Raw genomic sequence first — 24,772 nt, 5'->3', positions numbered from 1 at the left:
CCAGCACTGGTGACCCGTCCCAACAGGTTAATGTGGTCAAAGAGGCATCCGAGATGACGTGCAGTCTCTTCACAAAAAGACCGCAGGTCACCTCGCATGCCCCGTTGACGCAATGCTATCCTGGCCAGGACAGGCTCAACATGGTCCCGGATAGCCACGTCCGCAGGGAGAGGAAGACCAGTTGTGCGCTCATCCCCTCCCTGAAAACGGATCTGGACGTAGGCATCCCGGCTGGTGCCAGATGATGCAGTGACAGGATCAGGGACAGGATTGCACACAGGCACCTCCGCGGCAGCCTGTGCTGCCTCCTATCCCTGCACTGCACTACTAGCACCAGTGGAATCCCCACCTCCAGACCCCGTGTGTGTCCCTTCCGCGGCCTCCTCCTCCACCAAACCCCCCACCAACCTGGATGACTCTGTGCCATCTTCCTCCGTTGGACCCTGTGGGGTCTCAGCTGCCCCTTCTGCTGCCGAGGAGTCCACCTCTGCCTCTTGGACCTACCCTCGGCAGCTGCGGCCTGGGACGCGGCACCAGACTCCTCACTCCCCGACGAGATGACAATTTGGGAGGGGAGCCGGGCCTTGTGTCTCCGGCTGGTGGTGCGATCCCTGCCGCTGTGCTCCACAGCACCCTCTCCGCCCTCTTCATCAGTTGACGCTGCAGACAGGGAGAGATAAAACACAGACATCAGAGCACTGTACAATGGACTGATACACACATGACAGTTGCACATGAGTGGCAGTGTCAAACTTGAGACATGGCATCACACTCCACGACACACATTTCATTTCAACTCACACAAATGAGCATTTCCACAGCAATATTGCACCAGGCAGCACCATCCATACACATACAACAGCATGAACAGCTGAAGGTGAGCCTGACATCACATGAAACACAGGGAGTGCACTAGACATGCACACACGGCACCACAGTTACATGCATGTGTACATGTCCACCAACTGTCACAGTGATGAGATCGCCATACATGTCACATCTGGCATTCAGCCTTCTACATATCAGTGTCACGTGCATCCATGTTGCATCACAGTTGCACACTTGTCAAATACACACACATGCACATGTACACAGTGCAGATACATGCAGCAGGAACCACCATCCATGTGTGACACCACAACCATGCCAACGTACATACACAGAAATTTAAACATGTGTGCTCCCACACCTGCATTAGCACAGCATGCTTACCAACACATACACCATCGATGTGTCTCACACCTGAGAGGACTCACATGTGGCAGCCTCACGCCCCTGTTCATACACATCCCTACATGGCCCTACGAAAACACATGTGCAACCTGCACACTACTGGCACACCACCACACGCACAGTGTCCAATCAGTATGCATGTACACTTACCGCTCGACTCCAGACGGGTCTACCTCTCAAGGACCTGGATGTGGAGCGCTGGGCATATGTGTTCCAGGACCCTCATTTGGTGGTCGGACAGGTGGCCCCGGCGCCCCTTGGCATCCTCTGCCTTCAAGAGGTGCCGGGCCTTGTTGAGGGTCCTGGACCTGAAGTCCTCCCAGCGCTTCTTGACATGTTGTAAGTCGCAGACTGCCACCCCCTCCACGTTGATGGCAGTCACAATGTCCATCCAGATCTTGGTCCGTCCTTCATTGTCGACGCGAGAACTTCCGAAGAGGGCATCATACTGCCCCAAGACTTGCTCCACCAGGACACCAACTTCCCTGGCACGGAAGCTGGTGGCCCTCTACATCTTTGGCTGCGGGTTGCCAGTAGTGCCAGTTGGTGGTTTGCCCGACATGGCAAACCCAGAGACAGGTGTGGGTGGGCAACTGGGTCCTGGGGCTGGGCTATCGAGCGATGGTATCCCAGTCGGGAGTCTTCAGTTCCAGCACGGGTGGTCACAACAACTGCACCCCTGCAGATGGATGATGTGCAGGCAGCAAATAGCAGGGCACGTGGGCAGCAGGCAGGCAGCAGCAGATGGTAGGTGGGAGCGTGCTCGGGGCTCTGGGGGCAGTATTTCGGCCTTCTGGGCAGGATCGTGGTCTTCCGTGTGTTGTTGCGTGGTCAGCTTGATACGGAGTGATTTGGCACGTGAAAATCTTGCACGTCTGCGTGTAATTGGAGGAAAGGCCCTTCGCGCGTAAGTGCGTCAGCACAAGTACGCGGTTTCATTGGACCAAAGGCCCTTAGCGCGTAAGCGCTTCTGTGACGTGACTCGCGCGGGCGTTTCCCTCGTGACGTGGGCATAGTGGTTCAGCGCGTGTGAAAAACTGCACGTCCGCGTGTGAATGCGTGTAATCCGAGGAAAGGGCCTACGCATGTAAGTGACGTGACCCGCGCAGGCGTTTCCATCAACACAGGTGCATGTTCATCGTACACGTCCAAAAACTGCACGTCTGAGTGTCAGCTCGTGTAATTGGAGGAAAGGGCCTTAGTGCATACACGCGTAAGTGACGCTCTACGTGTGGGCCGCTTTAAAAGGTACATGTAGGACCCCATTTCCTTGTACGTGCTTTTCGTGGAGAGCGAGTTGGTGAATTCTGTACTTCTTGTCAGTTCACACGCAATTACTTCACAGCGTTTCAAGTTCGTACTCCCTGTTACCTCTGACAGCGTTCATTTTTTTTGGGCCTGTTTCTACAAAGAGCGTTCACTTCTTCTTTTGTCCTGTCCCCTCAGACATCGTACAAATCTTCTTTTGGCGGGGGTGTTGCCAACGCGCACACGCACGTTTTTTTCACGTTCCAGGCAGACGGTGAGTCGCGCACTCATATACCAACTGTGCTTGCCCCGTGTGTCGTGTACCCCTTCAGAGGTCATTGTAGGCTGCATGTAACACGCGTTACGTACGCTTATTTTTGTGTTTCTGGGTGCCACAGCGTAGTGCGGATTCATTTTTCCATGCACGTGGTCTACGAGGGGTTTCGTTACTTTTTGTTTTCGGGGTGCCTATGCGTTGCGTGGCCCGTCATCTTCCACCAGGGGTCACAGACAGCCTTGCTAGAGCACTAGGGTACGAATTCCATCTAGTACCCTACGCCTTTTACCCCCAATTGCCCAGAACAATTGTTTACTGCAACTCCCATACGCGCAACAACATCAGTGCCATGGTTGGGAGGCAACCAAGTGGTAAGGGAGGCAAAGGTGACCGACCTCCAAAAGGTGGCCGTGGTGGGCGCGGTAGGGGACATAGCCAGGATTTGCAGGGTGCCCCTAGACCTCCATGTGTGGAGGACCAATCAGGGACACCCATGCTCCCCTCCCATGGTTGAGGGAAACGTGGCTGACACCATCCCAGCTCAGCCCTTGTTGGACCAGCCCATTGTGGCACCTGACCCGGCACAGGATGACTCCCAGGCTGACTTCCAGGTCAGCAAGTTGAAGCCACGTGTGCCGGTGCAAGTTGTCGTCACCAGGCCACGTGGATCTGGAGCAGCGATATCATCTGCTGCCCCAAGTAGGCAAGGTGGGGAGGCTGCAGGGGCAGCTGCAGCTCTATCCACCCCAGATCTGAGTCTCCCAGCCGGGACAGTGTCGGTCCTGGTCCATCAAACTGACGTTGCCCCTGCCAACATCACACTTCAGCCAATGCCTGCACCAATACCTATGGTTATTGTGCATTCGCACACTTCCAGTACCCAGTCCACCTGCGCTTCTGCCCCTATTGACCAGAGCGGCGCAAGCCACACAGACTCTGCTCCACCTTTGAAAAAGAGGAAGAAGGGTGCTCTGGCACTACAGGCTGAGACCCCAGACACGGCTACACAGTCCGGCACGTCAAGGAAGCCTAGCTTTAATGACCCCGAACTTGATGCACTTGTGACCTATGTGTCGGCACATAGCCGCGAAATGGTGGTGACTGCAGGGTGCAAGACCACACCTGGTCAACGTAGGGCACACTGGCAGACCATCGCGGACCGCATAAGTGCCCTTGGATTTGTGAGGCGCACAGCTGATGATTGCTACAAGCGGTGGAATGACCTGAAATGCAGAGCAAAGAAGAAGCTGGCCTCAAATCATGGCGCTACTCTGGTGACTGGCGGTGGGTCTCCACCGGAGGACAACAAACTCACTGAACATGAGTCTGTTGCTGGGACCTTCGTCACAGAGGAATAGATCCAAGGCATGGGAGAGCTACCTTATTACGAGGCATTGTCCGGTGAGTGCCCATGCATGTGTGTGTAATCCATGTGTATGTTGTTTGGGTGACGAGTTCTGATTGAGTGCCAGGTGAGGGTGTGTACTCCTGAGTGTTATGGGTCACCCATGTGCTTCCTCCAATACATTCATGTGCCTTTGATTTGGGTATGACAGTGTCCCTTATGCCCACAGTAGCCAATTAGCCCCACATTATTGCTGTTGCACTTGAACTATCATCTTGCAACAACATTATTCTGATTTTTTCTGTGTTCATTCAGGCTGATTGTTTAGATTATCACTTTTTTCATCCCTAATGCCACATATGTGACATGCTTCTGTCATTGTTTACACCCCACATTGTGCCACTTTAGTTACCTGGTTATGTGAATGTTTAAACCATTCAGGGTGAGGGAGTATTGGCCTGCTGAAACTTATTTTTATGGCCTGTTTGCATGTGGAACATGATAGTTGTTTCCTGTCATGTTGAAGTGACCAACCATTGATGTGTACATCTGCCTACAATCACTCATGCATATTTTGCAACACTATTCTGCATTGATCTTCTCATCATGTCCATGTGACATGGATGTGTGACAGTACTCATTCACTGGCATATCACTGTAGTTGTCTAATTTACCATGACTATGTTCATGACATCTGTGTGCTGGCATGTGTCATGTATGTGTATTGGACATGCCACTCACAGGCTGATGTGTGATGCCAGTGCTACACGACATGCTGAGAATGTATTGCTTTTCCATCTTGGTGTCCTCATTGTCTGCCTTTTTGACTCTCCTTCAGAATCATTGACAGTGCATGCATGCCAGGGTTATGGTCATGTGGGACATGTCTTAACCATGTACAGGATCTCTGTCTTGTCAGGCCTATGCGTGTGCTATGGTGCTCATGCCTGTTTCCATTTCTTGTGTTTCATGTTTTTGCAGGTGACGACGCACTTGATGCTGGTCAGGTTCAGGAGATTGTGCAGACCCAGGAGGATTCTCAGCCACGACCAGGCACCAGTGGGGGACGTGGTGTGGTGGTGGGTGAAAACACTTTGGTACTGCAGACCATACTGTCGAGGGGTGCCTCTGGGTGCAGCTCCCCAGACCTCTATTCAGGTGCTGAGTCGGATGATGAGACTTATATGCTGTCGCAAGTCAGTGCTTCTGGCAAGGATTCTGTTCTGTCCAACCCACCTGGACCAAGGGTAGAACCCTCTATGGGGATGTCAGTGTTGGTAGGTCCGTCTTTGGCAGTTACGGATGCAGGGTCACACTCCACAGCATCTGATCATGTTCCTGGGCCAGCAGATCAGAGGGGGGAATGTAGTCCTGCAGCCTCAGGCAGTGCCAGCACAGCAAGGTGCAGATCACCTTGCCCCAAACAGGCGTGGTGCCCGTCGACGCGGTGTGCGTGCGCCACCAGGCAATACTGTATGGGAAAACTCCATGTACGGTATGGCAACCCAACAGGCAGCATCAGTAGAAATGATGGCTCAGGCAATGGAGAGGGTGGCCACTTCCATTATCCCCCTGAAAGGCAGATGGAGCAACAACAGCAGGCAACAGACTCCATTTGCCAATCACACAGGGAAGACATGTTGGCGTCCAACAGGGACCGACTGGCGGCACTGGAGACTCTGCGCGAATCCATATCAATAGAGTCACAGGGCCACAGGGAAGCCATGAGGGTGGAACTCCATAACCTCAGGCAGAAATGTTAGAGCAGAACAGCAGCTGGAGCAGCTCACACGTTCGCTCTCAGCTGAGTTGCAGGCAACACGTGAGGAGATCAGGGCATCCTGCAAGGCCATGCGTGCAGAAGTGCAGGCAACCCGTGACTTGCTGCATGGGGATCTCCGCACTTTAATTCTCCAGAATCAGACCTTCCAGACCTGCATGCTTGCTGCCATGGAGGACCATACCAGGGCTTTGCGTGGGCTGCCTCCCATAGTGCCAGCACCTCCTGATGCAGCAGCAGAGGGTGAAGAGAGTGACAGCAGTTCTCCCACAATGGCATAGCCGTGCAGGCCATGAGCCCATGGAGGTTGTTTTTTTTTCGCAACATCCACGCAGGTGGGTGTTGGTGTGCACCCTGTCCTAGAACCTCCTGAGTGCCCCCCCAGCCCCCACATGGCCATTTTTGATTATTATTTTTTTTACAGTGTGTTGCCTTGTGTGGCTCCCGTGGGCATCCACTGTATTCCTGCTGGGCACATGCAGGCTTGTCCTGAGTTTGGGTTAGATGCTTGGGTTCATGACACACACACCCCTCCTGCTTCCCATTTCTATGGGCATGCAAAGGGTGTGACCAAGTGACAGTGACTTATACAGTGACATTGGGCTCCCATGCGCTGTGTGGGCAGTCTGTAGTCAATACTGTGTGCACATCCCTAGTGGGTATTGTTGTTGTATTGTACACTGCATGGTGTATTGATATGTGCTTGAGCATCGATGTCTTCCTCCTAATTTGCAGGTTCCTTCCTTATGTCTTCACAAGGCCATCTCCTTTGCAGATGGAGTTCATGTTGTATGCAGTACACTGACACATTTGCGTGGCAGTAACACTCCACAGTTGGAAGGGGTTGATGTGCTCGCTTATTCAGGTTGTAAGACTACCACTACTTTGACTTAGTACTGTCATGTTTTTGCAATGTTTCATGGTGTGTTGCTGTATTGTGTTGGTGGTAAGTATTTGTTCATGTGTGTTGTTTGTTATTGATTACTGGGAGCATATGTCTGTGGGCAGTTTCCATTTAGGACTGTGCACTTTGTGACACTTGTGTCAGGTATTGTGCATTGCTTTGTTTGCTTTCACATTGCATGACATGCCATGGTGTGTTGGGTGGCGGAGCTGGGGAGGGGTTGGGTGACAGGGCGCTATTTTCATGTTGTATTTTGCAAGGGAGTAGTCATTCATGCATAATAAATGTGTGTTTTTTTCTGACACAGCATTGGTTGTCTTTCAGAAGGTAGGGATGCACACAATGTAACAATTCCAGGTGGCCAATCTCAGGCTGGTATGGGTGTGACAGTTGACTGTCCCTTATGTCATCATCATTGATTGTCAGCTGGTATGTGCCAAGTTTGTGTGCACTCCACAGGGGTGTGATTTTAGGTGAAGTAATTAGTCACCAGCTGCGTACGGGCTGCCTCACCACGTGCCCTTTCCCCTCCCATGTGCAGCGGCCGTGCTTGTGGTTGGGAATGTGGGGGCACCACCATGTCCACGGGCAGGCCCCGGCGTGTTGCAACGTTGTGCAGGACACATGCTGCCACTATGATCCTGCACACTACTGGGGGCACGTATAGCAGCTTCCCACCAGAGCGGTCAAGGGAGCGAAAGCGTGACTTGAGCACTCCGAATGTGCACTCCACTATGCCCCGGGTTGCAATATGGGCTGTGTTGAATCTTACCTTGGGCGTTGTGGTGGGGTCCCGAATTGACGTCATCATGTGGGTGCTCAGTGGGTAGGCACTGTACCCTGGGGAGGTGATGATGGGTATCATTAGTGGGGTTGTGACATTACACAGTATCTGACATGCATGCATGTGCATGTGCATTTATACTCACCAAGCAGCCATGTATTGCCATGCCGCCCAGCTTCTAGGTCCCGGTTTAGGGTTGACATTCTGTAAATGAAACTGTCATGGGTGGACCCTGGATAGTTGGCATATACTGAGGTGATGATTCCCTTGGCATCACATACTACCTGCACGTTGATGGAATGCCAGTGCTTGTGGTTTCTGTAGATGTGCTCAGTTGCCCTGGGAGGACGTAGAGCCACATGGGTGCAGTCAATGGCACCTAGCACTTTGGGGAAGTGTGCCACCCCATAAAAATCCTAGATGACAGCCTGCCTTTCTGCAGGTGTTCTGGGCAGGTATATGTGCAGGCGGACTGATGGGCGTGCAGTCATGATGGCCAACACCTGGTGTAGTCAGCGTGACTGTGTGGCCTGTGATACCCCCCCACTATGGCTGTAGTCTGCTGAAATGAACCAGTGGCCAAGAAGTGCAGTACATTGAGCACCTTTTCCAAGGGGCTCAGTGCTTAGGAGCACAGGGTGGGTCATGTGAGGTCATCCTCCCACTCACTCACCAGGTCGAGTATTATGTGAGGTGGAAACCTGTACCTCCCATACACCTGGTCATCAGGCATCCCAAAAAGGCTGGTTCTGGGTGTAAAAATTCTGGGCCTGACTATCCTCCTCCTCCTCCTGTGGTATCCCACGACCACTGCTGCGAGGAACGGTATATTCATCTTGGCGTCTGAGCTTGTTTGTTGTTTGCGCGCACTTTTATGCTGCGCGGGTCCACGTACGCCTGCTTCCTGCTGGCGTACGTGTTTCCGGATTAGCGCGTCTTTTTTGGCGCATGCGTTAGCCCTGTTCGATTCCATGAATACGTCTTGTTGGTGCGCGTGTGGGCGTTCCGTGCATTTGCCTCCTGTACTTCCCCCGTGACGCCCACATTTTCACACGTTGTTCTCCATTCTGCGTGTTATGCCCCGTGTAACACCTACTTTTGTTGTGTGCGCTTCGCTATGTGCGCTTTCGCTGTGCGCGTAGTGCACGCTGTTTGAAGACGTGTTCGCCAGCGTGCGCCGCGCAATATTTTAGTGCACATCCATGGATTTACATGCGCACGGACTTCCATGAATCGCTGTGCGTGGGTTTTGCTACGATTTTCGCACTTGCGCTGCGATTCGCACACTTTCGCACGCTTGCACAGGAATTTTCAGCGCACATTAATTCCATGAATCGGCCTCATAATGTGTATGTGTGCTGGTTTGTGAATTTGTGCAGTGTTCATATGTTATGATATAACAATTAAAGATACCCCCCAGACTTTTTGGGTAGTGCTGCTGTTGTCCGCTTCTGTCCGCGGACATAAGAAGAGTTTGCAGACATCAAATTCAGTAGAGGGGGTTCAGTATGTTCCATGTTACATGTACATAAATTCAGGGATATTATTCTTAAGCTGTTCTACTAAAAACCTATGAAATTCAGTAAAAGACCTTGTTAAAGGGACGTTATGGTTAAGTTGCGCTACTAAAAACCTATCAAATTCAGTAAAAAAAACTTTACTAAAGGGACCTATATGGTTCCAAGTAAAACCGAAAAACCCCTGAAATTCGCCAGTTATGGTAAGTTAAACAACCATAACTCGCGCCACCACTGTGCACTGCTAAGACTAACACCCAGGACATCAAAGATGACATCACATATGTCATTGATAACATCACTGATGACATCACATGTGTGGCTCCCCCTTTATTCCTTTACTGACATATCTAGGGCACATGGTTTTCTTCAGTAGCAGGCAGGAAATAACTATTGAAAAGGGACTATATTTATAGAGTTATCCCTCAAGTATGTTTTTACAGTAATTCTCTTAGGGTCCAGTCATATCATATGAAACATAAACATAAGGGAAGACACACGCTTGAAAGACAGCCATTTCCTTCAATATCAGGTGTCTTTGGTGCTAAAGACGCTCCATCTTGCCGTGGTGAATTTTCCCGTACATTCATATACACATTGACGTGATTACAAAATTCGGGATTGTACACAGTTTCAGGCCATCTATAGCTGAACAGCATACACAATCATTTTAGAACATACTTAATGTTAGGGTCCGAAACACTAGACCTACAGATGAAGACGCAATTTGTTTCTGGCGAAGCTTTGTTTGCTGTAAATAGCATTTTGACATAAGATAGCTTGGCCACAGAAGATTCTCTCAATCTTAAGCTTTCTTAAAAAAGAATGTGTGGTATTGCGCAGAGTTATTTATTCATTATGAAGAGAAAATTGTGGCAAAATGTTGCTACCACCATTATATTGTGTGATGAATTTCAATGTATCCGAGAAATGTGTGCTAATTTCTTTTTTCTTGGGTATGGTAATTTTGATACTTTCATGACCATATTGTGTGAACCATTGCCTTGTGAAATCCGTGAAGAAATTTCATGATTTCCCGTTTTTGTTATTGGAAGGCAGAGACTTCACTGAGTTTTCTAGTTGACATAGATCACTGCTCTTTTCTATGCAGCGTTTCCGTCGTATTTCCAATCAAAAATTCAATACGGACTCATTTAACACCGCGTCATTTTTCTGTGTGAAACTGGGACACGTCTGTTCTATCCTGAACTGAGTGTTTCTGACAGATGATTCCGGTGTTTGATAGGATGAGAGCAATTAACTCACCAAGAGTTTGTATGCTTACTGCATATAATCCTGTCAATGTTTTTCTGCAAAGATGTGTAAATAAAGCCACACATGAAAAGGCTGCTTTGTGCATTCATATTTGAGATGCTAAAAAACTGGGAAGTCAGTGTCCTGTTCATGATTGTACATTAGGCAAGCGCGATAGACGAGCTTACCCGGGGTTGCCCCTGTGGGCATCATTTAATGGTAACTAGGGATACTATTCTACCCCGTGCAATTTCCTTGGTACCTCCGCACTGTTTCTGTTACCCAGGGTATACTGGCCAGCACACGTAAATGGCACACAGTTATTTATTAATCGGAGAAAAAAGAATGCTGTCCTGAAATAAATCTCTTTGTTTGGTTCCATTCACCTTTGAGAGAGGGAGCTACGCTCACAAGTAACTCCTGAAGGAGTGTATGCTTTGTCCTTTGAAAACATAACATTGTCAACATTAGCATTTACCATGGCATCTTGAGAAGTATTATTGTGTAGAGGGCTGCATTTCTGTGTATCCATTCTCTGTACCCATGTTTGTAAGTGGGCATGTAATATATCTATTAGCACAACATATCACGCTTCAGCAAAGTTCAATCTATAAACTGTTCAAAGCACTTATCTCTAAGTACCTTTGTAAAGTCTGGAAATTACCTTATTGTGTAGCATGCAAAAAGAGATGGGCTAGCACCCTATCACAATAAATCATAATTGTTTTACCCAACAGGTTTCAATAAAGATGCATTTATTATGTTTAGAATAATTTAGGATGTGGTTTGGTGCTTCACATTTGTTTTACTGAAACAAACAACTGCTCCTGCTTATCAAAGAGCAAAATACACAGACATTAAAATGTTGGTGTAACATTAAATATTGGTTGGTATGAGTTGTGCTCTATTGGGTAAATTTAGGAGCATGAAACGGGTCACCTGAGCACAAATCTGGGCTTCCCAGCTTCACCATTCGTGGGCAGATCACATTACCCCACAGGGCCTAATTTTCCTTAACTTCGAAAACTGAAGTTACACACAGTTATTCAGTATAGTATAATGAAAACGGGGGTAGGAATGCGCTTGACACTGTTAAACTAAAGTAAATCAACAGTCTTGCTGAATACAATGTTTTTAATAATAAAGCTTTCTTTGAAGAACAGCCGACACGTGTTTCGACACTTAGGTCGTTTTCAAGGCTGGTTAACACACATCGTAAATAAGAATAATATAGATGTTCAAAAAGATAACAAAGAAATAATCATTGAATACATAGCAGTAGAAAGATAATCGTTAAAATAAAGTACACATCGATATTCCAAAACGATAACGGAAATGCAAAAATAAAATAAAATGAATAAACATACCAGGAAAACATGCAGAGGGCGAGGTACAGCAGTTGTGGATCAGTAAAAACACAGTGAAATCAAAGATAACAAGAAAAGAAACGATTTAGAAAAAGATATAGACAATGTTCAGATGAGAAATCATCCATACGTATTACAGTTGGTACTCAAATATCATCTTAAAACTAACTGTAGCCAGCACCCCGTGGCACAACCACATGCGAGCCCAGACACCAGGAAAAAAAAAAAACAAAAAAACAAAGTGCTAATCACAGTCCAGAATAACCCAAAATTAAATGGAGGGATATTGTAAATACAGCATCAGCTAATATTACGTGATACTAAATAATTAAAAGATACCAATTATATAGAGTAGCATAAGGATAATGCAAAATTCCTTTCGATGATAATATGATACAGAAAAGTCACTTACCACACAAAACTAAAGATCATCAATTAGCTGGTTATATCCTATTCAAAGTAAAAATATATAAAACAAAAATAGAACTCAGTACTATTTGCACCCTCCCTGGCTAATCTCTTTATGGCATACTTTGAGGAGACCCATATTTTGAATCAAAATCAATATCATGCCAACATTGTTACATGGCGACGTTTTATTGATGATATCTTTTTGATTTGGAAAGGCACTGAGGATACCTTCAATGACTTCCTTACTTATGCCAATACTAATACCTTTGGGATCAATTTCACTGGCAAATCTGATTGTAAACAAATTGACTTCTTGGACTTACATATATTTGTCGAGAATCAACAAATTTACACGTGCACTTACAGGAAACCTACTGAGGTGAATTCCGTATTAGCAGCACAGAGCAACCATCGACGAACTACTATTAATAATATCCCTACGGGTGAGTTTCACAGGGCCAGACGGAACTGTACACGCCCTATCGACTTTGACAAAGAATCTAATATTATTAGTCAACGTTTTTTGAACAGAGGATACAAAGCCTCTGTAATCAATGAAGCACATGCTAAATTCATTGGTGTCACTCAACCAGACCTCTTGAACAAGGCAGCCAAATCTAAAGACTCTTTACCCCATATTTCTTTGGTTACCCCATTTACGTCTGATTCTTCCATGATGTACAAATTGGTTGCCAAACATTGGCACATCCTGAGACTTGACAAGGATCTAGAGCCATACCTGACTCCTAAACCGAAATTTACTTATTTAAGATCACCAACTATTAAATCACGGGTGAGTCCATCATTCTTTGATAACAAAACCACAGAAACTTCCTGGTTACAACAACTGACGGGCTTTCGTAAATGTGGAAATTGCAATCAATGTGCCTGGGCGTTTCCCAAGTGTGAAATTTTCACTGATAAATTTGGAACTAGAGTGTCCATTAAGGACTACATTAATTGCAGATCTACCCATGTGGTATATGCCATTGTATGTGTATGTGGCAAACTCTATGTGGGCAGTACCATCCGTCAGCTTCGAATACGCATCAGGGAACACTTGGCCAGCCTCAGGATGTGTGAACCCAAATCACCATTAGCAATTCATTGGCAAGTAGAGCATCAATTGGACTCAATCACTGATTTGCGCTTTATTGGTCTGCAGAAAGCACATAAAGGGAAAAGAGGCGGCAATCTCCAGCTTAAACTGCGACAGATGGAAGCCAAATTAATTTGTCTTTTGAGATGCACAACACGTGGGTTGAATTCAGATCATGAGATGCATGTTTTTCTCTAAATAAGGCTTACCTTATCAATATTGAATTTTGTGAGCAGAAAGGTTGTTTTTTTCATGCATGTGCATCACTGTTTTGAACATCTATCTGATTGGGGCCAGTTATCACCGTGGCTCACCTCTCATGCGTGTCCGACCACCAGTAATTTTTATATTACTCTTTAGTCTAATTTGGAATCTGTTTGTATACCATATTCATGGAGTTCACGTTAAATGGTTGTGAGGATTTTCCGGCAATTATCGGGCACTGTAAGTCACCTTTTCGAAACTATGTTGATATCTGACGTCATAGCCTGCGACCGGGGCGCACTGCGTACGGCTACCGTCACCTTGTTGATACAATACGTCACCAGAGCGACGTAACGCGCCTCCACTTACGTCGCCGTCACTTCTGTGACGTCTTTAGCGACACACTTTATCTTGGAAGCTTTCGATCATTGACGGTTGAATTTATCCTGGTATATATGTTTCTCACTCGATATATCGAGTAAGTAATTTCCTCTTGGTGAATATTGAATCTTTAACTGATTGAAATCGACAGCTTTCTTATTAGATCCGGTTTCCTTTCAGGCTATATAATTCAGTCGGCCAATACGGCAACTAGTACCTTGTTCTTTTGCATTTCGCCATATTTCCCAAGTGATGGGAACTTTTTCAATATTTTGATCCGGTGAGTGATTTATTTTAGTCCTCATCATTTTGTTCAATTGATTTCATAGCTCCTGTACTGAGTTCTATTTTTGTTTTATATATTTTTACTTTGAATAGGATATAACCAGCTAATTGATGATCTTTAGTTTTGTGTGGTAAGTGACTTTTCTGTATCATATTATCATCGAAAGGAATTTTGCATTATCCTTATGCTACTCTATATAATTGGTATCTTTTAATTATTTAGTATCACGTAATATTAGCTGATGCTGTATTTACAATATCCCTCCATTTAATTTTGGGTTATTCTGGACTGTGATTAGCACTTTGTTTTTTTGTTTTTTTTTTTTCCTGGTGTCTGGGCTCGCATGTGGTTGTGCCACGGGGTGCTGGCTACAGTTAGTTTTAAGATGATATTTGAGTACCAACTGTAATACGTATGGATGATTTCTCATCTGAACATTGTCTATATCTTTTTCTAAATCGTTTCTTTTCTTGTTATCTTTGATTTCACTGTGTTTTTACTGATCCACAACTGCTGTACCTCGCCCTCTGCATGTTTTCCTGGTATGTTTATTCATTTTATTTTATTTTTGCATTTCCGTTATCGTTTTGGAATATCGATGTGTACTTTATTTTAACGATTATCTTTCTACTGCTATGTATTCAATGATTATTTCTTTGTTATCTTTTTGAACATCTATATTATTCTTATTTACGATGTGTGTTAACCAGCCTTGAAAACGACCTAAGTGTCGAAACACGTGTCGGCTGTTCTTCAAAGAAAGCTTTATTATTAAAAACATTGTATTCAGCAAGACTGTTGATTTACTTTAGTTTAACAGTGTCAAGCGCATTCCTACCCCCGTTTTCATTATACTATTGTTAATTGTTGCCAGCCTTTGTGGATGGGTTGGTGGGTACGGAATTGCTGCTAGAGACGCCTTTTCTGAATATAGTAGTGATAAATAGCGCACAAGTATTCTGTTTGTGACTCCACACATTTTCTTGTCACTGTATTTTGTCACTTTTTACCTGTGCCAGCTGACCATCACTCTATTAATAATGGCTGACTATATGGCCAACAGGGACCAGGATAGAGCGGCCCTATTTGCCCCACGGGGCAGTACTGCTAATGCCTTTGCCAATAACACTAAAGTTTCTGAAACTCTTAAACAGAAATTTATCCGACTTGAAAGATTATCCAAGAAAGAAATCAATAAATACTGGGAGCAGGCTTCCCTCACTAATTATCTTGAAAACAATCTTATCCCGAGGGGCCTACGCAACTTAACATTTCCGAATTTTGATAATGAAGAGGATGCAGACTTAGCGGAACAGTGGGTAGATAACCTTAATCAAAGCTCTAAGAACATGATAGAATTATTAATTTTACATGCCACTAGAGAACACAAAAGGGTTCTTACCCAAATCACAGCACTCAAAGATGAGATTACTAAAATGCCAAATGCTGAAGAAACCAAACGTAAGAATTTTGACAAAATGCATGAAATCTTGGTTGAATATCAGGATGAAATTAAACTACGTAAATGCAGAAAGTTTTTCCGAGACGATAAGGATTATCGTCAAGATAGGGTCTATACATTTCAAACCAAATATGACAATATTAATATTGGCGGTAAATCCGCCTCAGCAACGACCTCAGCTAACACTACCCCTGCAAGTTCGGATCTCGATTCTGAAACAGACTTCAGTGAATTACCAACGGATGACGTTCCAACTAATGAACCTAATTTAAAGGGTAAACATTTTTTAGGGGAAATTCGGAGATACAAAAAAGGGAATGTAAGATTCGCAAATACCAAACAAGTTCGTTTCACCAAAACACCAACAGTATTTACTCCAATACCTCTAAACATACCAGGGGCAGGAGGGGGGGCAAGCGGAAGCGGAAGTGGCAGCTCAGACGAGGAACTAGCCCGACCGGGCATCTTGACTCGCTCCAGAAAACGTTTGGGACAATAGTTGATGTTGACTTAGTTACTAATCTTTCCAATCGTAACTTGACTGATCATGAAATATCTGCCCTGAATAAAGGTTTATCATTTTCACCCAGTGTGTGTACCAATTTCATCAATTTTCAGATTGACCTTTACAAATTTCTGAGAAAACTTAAGCTCAAAAAATATTTTGCAACACAGGTTACTATGTACAAACCTAAACCCAAACCTGATCCCCCGAGTACTTTCAGCATTTCAGACCTTAAAACCATTGAAACTTTGGTTTCCTTGGATCAGGAAGCCGGTCGTGACACCTCTAATGTTATCCATGATTTGAATATCAATCCATTGCACTTGGATATCATGGAATTTAAACCGAAATCTAAGTTTACACCTCAATTTATTGGAGACAATGTCATTGAGACATTTAATCAAGCTTTGACTCGAGATATCCATCAATATATGGATAAGCACTCCAAACCCCATTTTAAATCCAATCTTACCAAAAATCAAAAAACTGCTCTTCAAGAATTAGCCGATGACAGTAGTATTGTAATTAAAGAGGCAGATAAGGGAGGCAACATTGTCATTCTGAATACTTCTGATTACATTTCCATGGGTCTCAAACATCTTTCAACCCCTGGCTGCTATCTCACTCTTAAATCTGATCCCACTAAACGTGTTGTGTCAAATTTAATTGATCTGATTTCTCATTGGCATTCTAAAGGATTCTTAACTGATGATGAAAAAGATTTTTTGTTAATTACTGATCCTACCATACCAACTATGTATTTTTTACCTAAAATTCACAAACCTTATGAGATTCTACCTGAGGTCAGACCTATTATGAGCGGTATTCATTGGGCTACAGAGAGCTTGTCTAAATATTTGGATGAAGTGCTGAAACCATATGTAATACGAATGAATTCTTACATCAGAGATAGTACCCATATTCTTAAGGACCTCTTTGCCACTACTTGGCAATCAGACTTTTTGCTAGCTACCATTGATGTTGTTGCTTTGTACACCAATATTGATCACCATCTGGCATCACTTACATTAGATTATGTTTTTAAAGATTGTTCGGCATCTTATATTGAACATGTCTCTATGCTTAAACAATTTCTCAAATTTGTTCTAGCCAATAATATTTTTCTTTTCAATGACCAATTCTATCTTCAACTGAAGGGAGTAGCCATGGGAGCCAAGTTTGCACCCTCCCTGGCTAATCTCTTTATGGCATACTTTGAGGAGACCCATATTTTGAATCAAAATCAATATCATGCCAACATTGTTACATGGCGACGTTTTATTGATGATATCTTTTTGATTTGGAAAGGCACTGAGGATACCTTCAATGACTTCCTTACTTATGCCAATACTAATACCTTTGGGATCAATTTCACTGGCAAATCTGATTGTAAACAAATTGACTTCTTGGACTTACATATATTTGTCGAGAATCAACAAATTTACACGTGCACTTACAGGAAACCTACTGAGGTGAATTCCGTATTAGCAGCACAGAGCAACCATCGACGAACTACTATTAATAATATCCCTACGGGTGAGTTTCACAGGGCCAGACGGAACTGTACACGCCCTATCGACTTTGACAAAGAATCTAATATTATTAGTCAACGTTTTTTGAACAGAGGATACAAAGCCTCTGTAATCAATGAAGCACATGCTAAATTCATTGGTGTCACTCAACCAGACCTCTTGAACAAGGCAGCCAAATCTAAAGACTCTTTACCCCATATTTCTTTGGTTACCCCATTTACGTCTGATTCTTCCATGATGTACAAATTGGTTGCCAAACATTGGCACATCCTGAGACTTGACAAGGATCTAGAGCCATACCTGACTCCTAAACCGAAATTTACTTATTTAAGATCACCAACTATTAAATCACGGGTGAGTCCATCATTCTTTGATAACAAAACCACAGAAACTTCCTGGTTACAACAACTGACGGGCTTTCGTAAATGTGGAAATTGCAATCAATGTGCCTGGGCGTTTCCCAAGTGTGAAATTTTCACTGATAAATTTGGAACTAGAGTGTCCATTAAGGACTACATTAATTGCAGATCTACCCATGTGGTATATGCCATTGTATGTGTATGTGGCAAACTCTATGTGGGCAGTACCATCCGTCAGCTTCGAATACGCATCAGGGAACACTTGGCCAGCCTCAGGATGTGTGAACCCAAATCACCATTAGCAATTCATTGGCAAGTAGAGCATCAATTGGACTCAATCACTGATTTGCGCTTTATTGGTCTGCAGAAAGCACATAAAGGGAAAAGAGGCGGCAATCTCCAGCTTAAACTGCGACAGATGGAAGCCAAATTAATTTGTCTTTTGAGATGCACAACACGTGGGTTGAATTCAGATCATGAGATGCATGTTTTTCTCTAAATAAGGCTTACCTTATCAATATTGAATTTTGTGAGCAGAAAGGTTGTTTTTTTCATGCATGTGCATCACTGTTTTGAACATCTATCTGATTGGGGCCAGTTATCACCGTGGCTCACCTCTCATGCGTGTCCGACCACCAGTAATTTTTATATTACTCTTTAGTCTAATTTGGAATCTGTTTGTATACCATATTCATGGAGTTCACGTTAAATGGTTGTGAGGATTTTCCGGCAATTATCGGGCACTGTAAGTCACCTTTTCGAAACTATGTTGATATCTGACGTCATAGCCTGCGACCGGGGCGCACTGCGTACGGCTACCGTCACCTTGTTGATACAATACGTCACCAGAGCGACGTAACGCGCCTCCACTTACGTCGCCGTCACTTCTGTGACGTCTTTAGCGACACACTTTATCTTGGAAGCTTTCGATCATTGACGGTTGAATTTATCCTGGTATATATGTTTCTCACTCGATATATCGAGTAAGTAATTTCCTCTTGGTGAATATTGAATCTTTAACTGATTGAAATCGACAGCTTTCTTATTAGATCCGGTTTCCTTTCAGGCTATATAATTCAGTCGGCCAATACGGCAACTAGTACCTTGTTCTTTTGCATTTCGCCATATTTCCCAAGTGATGGGAACTTTTTCAATATTTTGATCCGGTGAGTGATTTATTTTAGTCCTCATCATTTTGTTCAATTGATTTCATAGCTCCTGTACTGAGTTCTATTTTTGTTTTATATATTTTTACTTTGAATAGGATATAACCAGCTAATTGATGATCTTTAGTTTTGTGTGGTAAGTGACTTTTCTGTATCATATTATCATCGAAAGGAATTTTGCATTATCCTTATGCTACTCTATATAATTGGTATCTTTTAATTATTTAGTATCACGTAATATTAGCTGATGCTGTATTTACAATATCCCTCCATTTAATTTTGGGTTATTCTGGACTGTGATTAGCACTTTGTTTTTTTGTTTTTTTTTTTTCCTGGTGTCTGGGCTCGCATGTGGTTGTGCCACGGGGTGCTGGCTACAGTTAGTTTTAAGATGATATTTGAGTACCAACTGTAATACGTATGGATGATTTCTCATCTGAACATTGTCTATATCTTTTTCTAAATCGTTTCTTTTCTTGTTATCTTTGATTTCACTGTGTTTTTACTGATCCACAACTGCTGTACCTCGCCCTCTGCATGTTTTCCTGGTATGTTTATTCATTTTATTTTATTTTTGCATTTCCGTTATCGTTTTGGAATATCGATGTGTACTTTATTTTAACGATTATCTTTCTACTGCTATGTATTCAATGATTATTTCTTTGTTATCTTTTTGAACATCTATATTATTCTTATTTACGATGTGTGTTAACCAGCCTTGAAAACGACCTAAGTGTCGAAACACGTGTCGGCTGTTCTTCAAAGAAAGCTTTATTATTAAAAACATTGTATTCAGCAAGACTGTTGATTTACTTTAGTTTAACAGTGTCAAGCGCATTCCTACCCCCGTTTTCATTATACTATTGTTAATTGTTGCCAGCCTTTGTGGATGGGTTGGTGGGTACGGAATTGCTGCTAGAGACGCCTTTTCTGAATATAGTAGTGATAAATAGCGCACAAGTATTCTGTTTGTGACTCCACACATTTTCTAGTTATTCAGTATAGTTTGCACTATAATCAGGCAATCAGTATCTAGCATTTCAGGATCATATGGTTCAAGATGACAGTACCTGGTTGATTGAGGTTGCACGTTTCAATAATGACAGTGGGCCTCATTAAGACTCAGGCGGTAAGGGTTTTACGGCGGCGTAAACAGCGCCGACCCTTACCGCCTGAGTACGAGGTCCCTTAGCGCCATGGCGGACTTAACACCTGCTTTTAGCAGGTGTTAAAATCCATGGCGCTAAGGGACCATGGAGTTAATTACGCCACCGTAATTTACGGTGGCGTAATTAACGCCTTCCCCACTCCCATTATGCCCTATGGGGCGAAAATGGGAATGGGGAAGGGTAAATGGGGATTGGGGACTTACCGCCCCGCCAACCTCGGAATGGGGCGGTAAGTCCGCCAACCACCATGGCGTAAACGTAGTTCACGCCATGGTGGTAAAGTCACGGCCCAGGCGGTAACTTACCGCCTGGGTCGTAATGAGGCCCAGTGTTTTTGTGAGGCTGTAGCTTGCATAAAACTAAAATATCCTTTTATCTGTTTTAATTATTGCATTAATTGTACACGTATTATAGTCCTTTGTCATCTTTTACATGATCACTTCCTATGGTGTCACCAGGCCCAAAGGGCATATGCCATCACTTCCTGTGATGTTGTCAGGGTCGAAGGTCATGCAATGTCACTTCCTGTGATGTCACCTCTGCCACCCCTGTTATTTTTATTAATTGATTCCTTGGTTGCTCCCATGCCCACCAGTATTTTACAAACTCCACAAGCTGCCCATATCTTTTTTAAACTAACATTGTTCTTTCATTCTCAATCACTCCCATGCCACCACCTTTCGACTGTACCTTTGTTGACATGTAAATAGAACGATATTTTTGAGGTGAAAGAGTGTTCTTGCTTTTTTCCATGACACCATGATTTGTTTTCATTTTTGTGGAACTCTTCATGCTGACAGTGCATATTTACTCAGAACACAAAACGGTTCGTTACAATTGATGTACCCTTTTAAGGTTACCACCGAGACACTCCAATGTGGGTGCTGTCTCTTTATTAGCACCCAGGCCAGGCATGGCAGATAAGCAAAAGGTAAAAGCATGAGACTCATCTGGGTAACCTGTGTTCTCAGGGTTCTGTTGACCGACTGCAACCATGAAACTCTTAAAACACCTGATGCCCCGATTTTTCATGCCCATCATTTGCACCAATCCCTTTGCCATTTCCATTGTGCCTGTCCTCTTCTCTAGCTTAATTTTCTTTTTGGTAAACAGGTGTGTGGTACTTTACTTTAGCAATGTTTCCTGTGTTGGTGGCGTGTCAGACAGTAACGGTGCCCGGTGCCACTGGCCCTACTCAACTCAAGCGTGCAGGTCATTACAGTTATGTACGACACAGTGATACATTTAATTTCACCTAAAAACAATGTACAATGGCAGAAGGATATCGTCATCGGGCCACACAGAGTAAGCTGATTAAGATACAGTTGTATTTGTCACTGTCATGTACTCAATGCAGCGTGACTGGGCAACCCTACCTACATATGATGCATTGAACGTTTCTCTGACACCTTGCATGACCCTTTCAGGAGATTTATATTTATGATGCAACGCATACCTCAAAATTAATCAAATGGACGTTGAAACACAGTTTAACAAAAACGAATTGTCTATTCCTGCTCTTTTGTGTTTAACATGGTGCTACTACTTAATTGTATTGGAGTTTGTAACATGCTGCTTTGCGAGATCCACTTCATAGTAAAGGTCCCTTATAAACCCTGTTAATCCGGCCCTTTTCAGAGACTTGAGTCACAGTTATTTACCATAGCATGTTTTATAATCAATGGATGTGATTTATTGTGGTTTTGTCCAATGTATTCAGATGTCACGATTTTCCACTAAAAGGTGTTGTTGCATTTTGTTTATTCTAATAATGATGTGCACATAGAGATTTTCCTAACTGTATTGCAAGTCTGTCACTAAGAAAAAACATTGCCAGGTATCACAGAGAGCAAACATTGCAATGAGACAATAATTCCTATCATCTCTTTTGCAGGTCCATTACCTAATGGTTCTCTCTGCCAACTGGGCTTATGTGAAAGATGCCTGTCGGATGCAGAAATATGAAGATATTAAATCAAAGGAGGAGCAAGAGCTTCATGACATTCAATCTACTCGCTCTAAAGAGCGGCTCAATGCATACACATAAGCGCAACATCCTCATCTGTCTAACCTTTCAATACTTTCTTGTTAAATGAAGACCAGAAAACCATGAAAAAATAGTGCTTTTCACTAAAAAAAGATTGCAGGGTGACTTTTATGCCACCCCAAATTCTATTCTTAGTAGAGGGGCACTTCCTTCATCAGCTAATTTGGCACAATTCAGTCAAGATTGATAATAAATGTTCTATACAGAAATGTGTTTGATTTTTTATTCACTTTATATTTGTTATGCATAACATATTTTGCATTGTTTCCTATGTGTTTTTAAACAAAAAACTTTTTTACATGTTTTGTTTTTACTTTCAAAAACTAACTTAAATACAGGTATGTGTTTTAAATTGATGGTTGTTATCAGATAATTGTGTAACATTTTGCTGACTTTCTTAAAAAAAAACCTTAGGTATAACTTACCAGTCCTGGTTCTTAACATAGATTAAGCCTAGCAATGGTGCATTGCCTCGAATTACATTGAGTAAAACAGTTTTTTCTCTGTGGTTAAGCCCTTTTTTCAGCTAGGGGCACCTTACCGAAACTATTCATCTTAAATATTGACATTTTGTTTGTGAGCTTGTACACGTGACACAAATGCATGGCCAACTGCTGTCTTTTGGTAGATCAATCGTTTCATGCCAATGATTACTGGTGTTGCCAATAGAATGGTAAATCTATCAGCTTTCCATATAATGACCTAAATCAAAAGTCTAGTGTACACTGGATTGAACTTGTTCATATGCCAGTGCATGTGTGTACCATCGATTTCATTGCACGTAATGTATACATTATAGTAGATATTTAATGAATTTTGCGTGGTTAGCATAATTGTAAAGGTCAGAAATAATTATAAAAATATTCAAGGTCAATTGCTTTCCTAAAGGGTGATGCTTGGAAAATGTGTAAATGTGTGCTGTAGTTTAGGGAAGTGTGCAACTAAATATCAGTGCAGCATGAGCATCTCAAAGCTGCCTCAAAGTTTAACAAAAGTTCTCTGCCGAGAAATCAGTGTAAGAGGGCCTGGCAAATTTAGTGATGCAGGTTGCCTTTTGAAACAAGTGAGACAAAGATATTCATTAAGGTCTGGCCTTGGATAGATGAGGCATCCATAAACTTGACACATGCACATTAGATATCAACTGGAAGTCTTTTATCTTCTTTAGAAAATGGAGAGTGATTTTACCTTTTGAAATTAAAAGTAATTTAAAAAAAGACAGTGTTCCAAGTATAAAGCTAAATTACAAAAATGTCCAACAACATGCTTCATTGTGTGTGTAGTGGAAGTATAACCTCAGAATATACTATCTGACAGTGTAGTATTATATTTGACTTTTGTTTTGAGAAAGGAAAATTGTGTGAATTTGATAGATGTACCTGTATAAAAATAATAGGGGAAAGGAATACAAAATTACAAAAAACAATCAGGACCAAATTTGCTGTTTGTTTATTCTATTTTGCCTGTTTCTAATACTTCAAGAATGCTGTGAAGTGTCTTTACATTTATGTAGCCTGACAAGACATTTTTGTCAGTATTAATCATCATTTACAGTAGTGTGCACTTATTGGACCATCGTGAATTTGCTCAATGTAAGTGCATTCCTAATACAATTTCTGGAGTGAACCTGTTCTTTGTTCGGCCACTAGTCATGCATTCTTGGTAAACCTTAGCAGCTCTCGTAGTACAAAGTGATATCACTATTGTTCTTTGTTGCATGACGATGCATTCAGTAGTTCTAGACCGTTAGTTTGATTTATTTTTCCACTTTGGCTGTTTGATTCGATCAACAGTTCTTTTTTTAATATGTGCAGTATTATCAAAATTATTTTACTCACAAAAACAGTAATATGAATCTTTCAAATTCTGCAATGTAGTGTTTTGTTTCAGTGTTAAAGCAGTTTGTGATGATTTTTAAAATAATGTCCTTTTAACTCATGTAATGATGATGTTGACGCTTTTGGCTTTTCTCTGGTATTAGAGTTTGTATTTTCACAAATAATGCTTTGTAGCAGGCATTACATTTTGATCTGTTTTGTACATACTTGTGCCAACAGCTTGATGGTGGCGTTTTTGAAATGTAGAACAAAGTGCTTGCAAAATGTAATAAAAAATCTTGTGTACTTTGTGTACTTACTTGTAGTTTGTGTTGAATTGTTGTTGCATGTAGTCCAGATATTCTATGTAAACAATCCACATGTTTATTCATGTACAGATATAATATGTAAAACAAACTGTACTTCCCCAAAACCTGTTTAATTGCTTGCGTATTCAAAGTTCAAATAATATTTGCTTGATGTAATGAGCCTCTATGTGACAGGATCATAAACAGCAGGAAATTATTTTTAAGCTCTGTGGATCAGAAATATTTTGATGAACTACATACTAATGCTTGAGCTTTAATGCTGGTATTTACATAACATAGAAACTTTATTCTAAACA

The 24,772-nt window shown here is 43.0% G+C and overlaps 1 protein-coding gene across 1 annotated transcript in view; it reads left to right on the top strand.

Moving 5' to 3' along the window:
• Positions 1-24,462, top strand: part of GPM6A (glycoprotein M6A) — a 726,200-nt gene extending 701,738 nt beyond the window's left edge. The window contains exon 7 of the mRNA XM_069631438.1: positions 22,178-24,462. Coding sequence (XP_069487539.1) covers positions 22,178-22,330 — 153 coding nt within the window. The 3' untranslated portion in view covers positions 22,331-24,462. The remainder of the gene's footprint in view (positions 1-22,177) is intronic.
• Positions 24,463-24,772: the final 310 nt, after the last annotated feature.

The sequence above is a fragment of the Ambystoma mexicanum genome, chromosome 6q, assembly GCF_040938575.1.
Source record: "Ambystoma mexicanum isolate Mex_15411 chromosome 6q, UKY_AmexF1_1, whole genome shotgun sequence".
Classification (NCBI taxonomy): Eukaryota; Metazoa; Chordata; class Amphibia; order Caudata; family Ambystomatidae; genus Ambystoma; species Ambystoma mexicanum.
The sequence above is the reverse complement of the archived record's forward strand: the minus strand, read 5'-3'. Positions and strand labels throughout refer to the sequence as shown.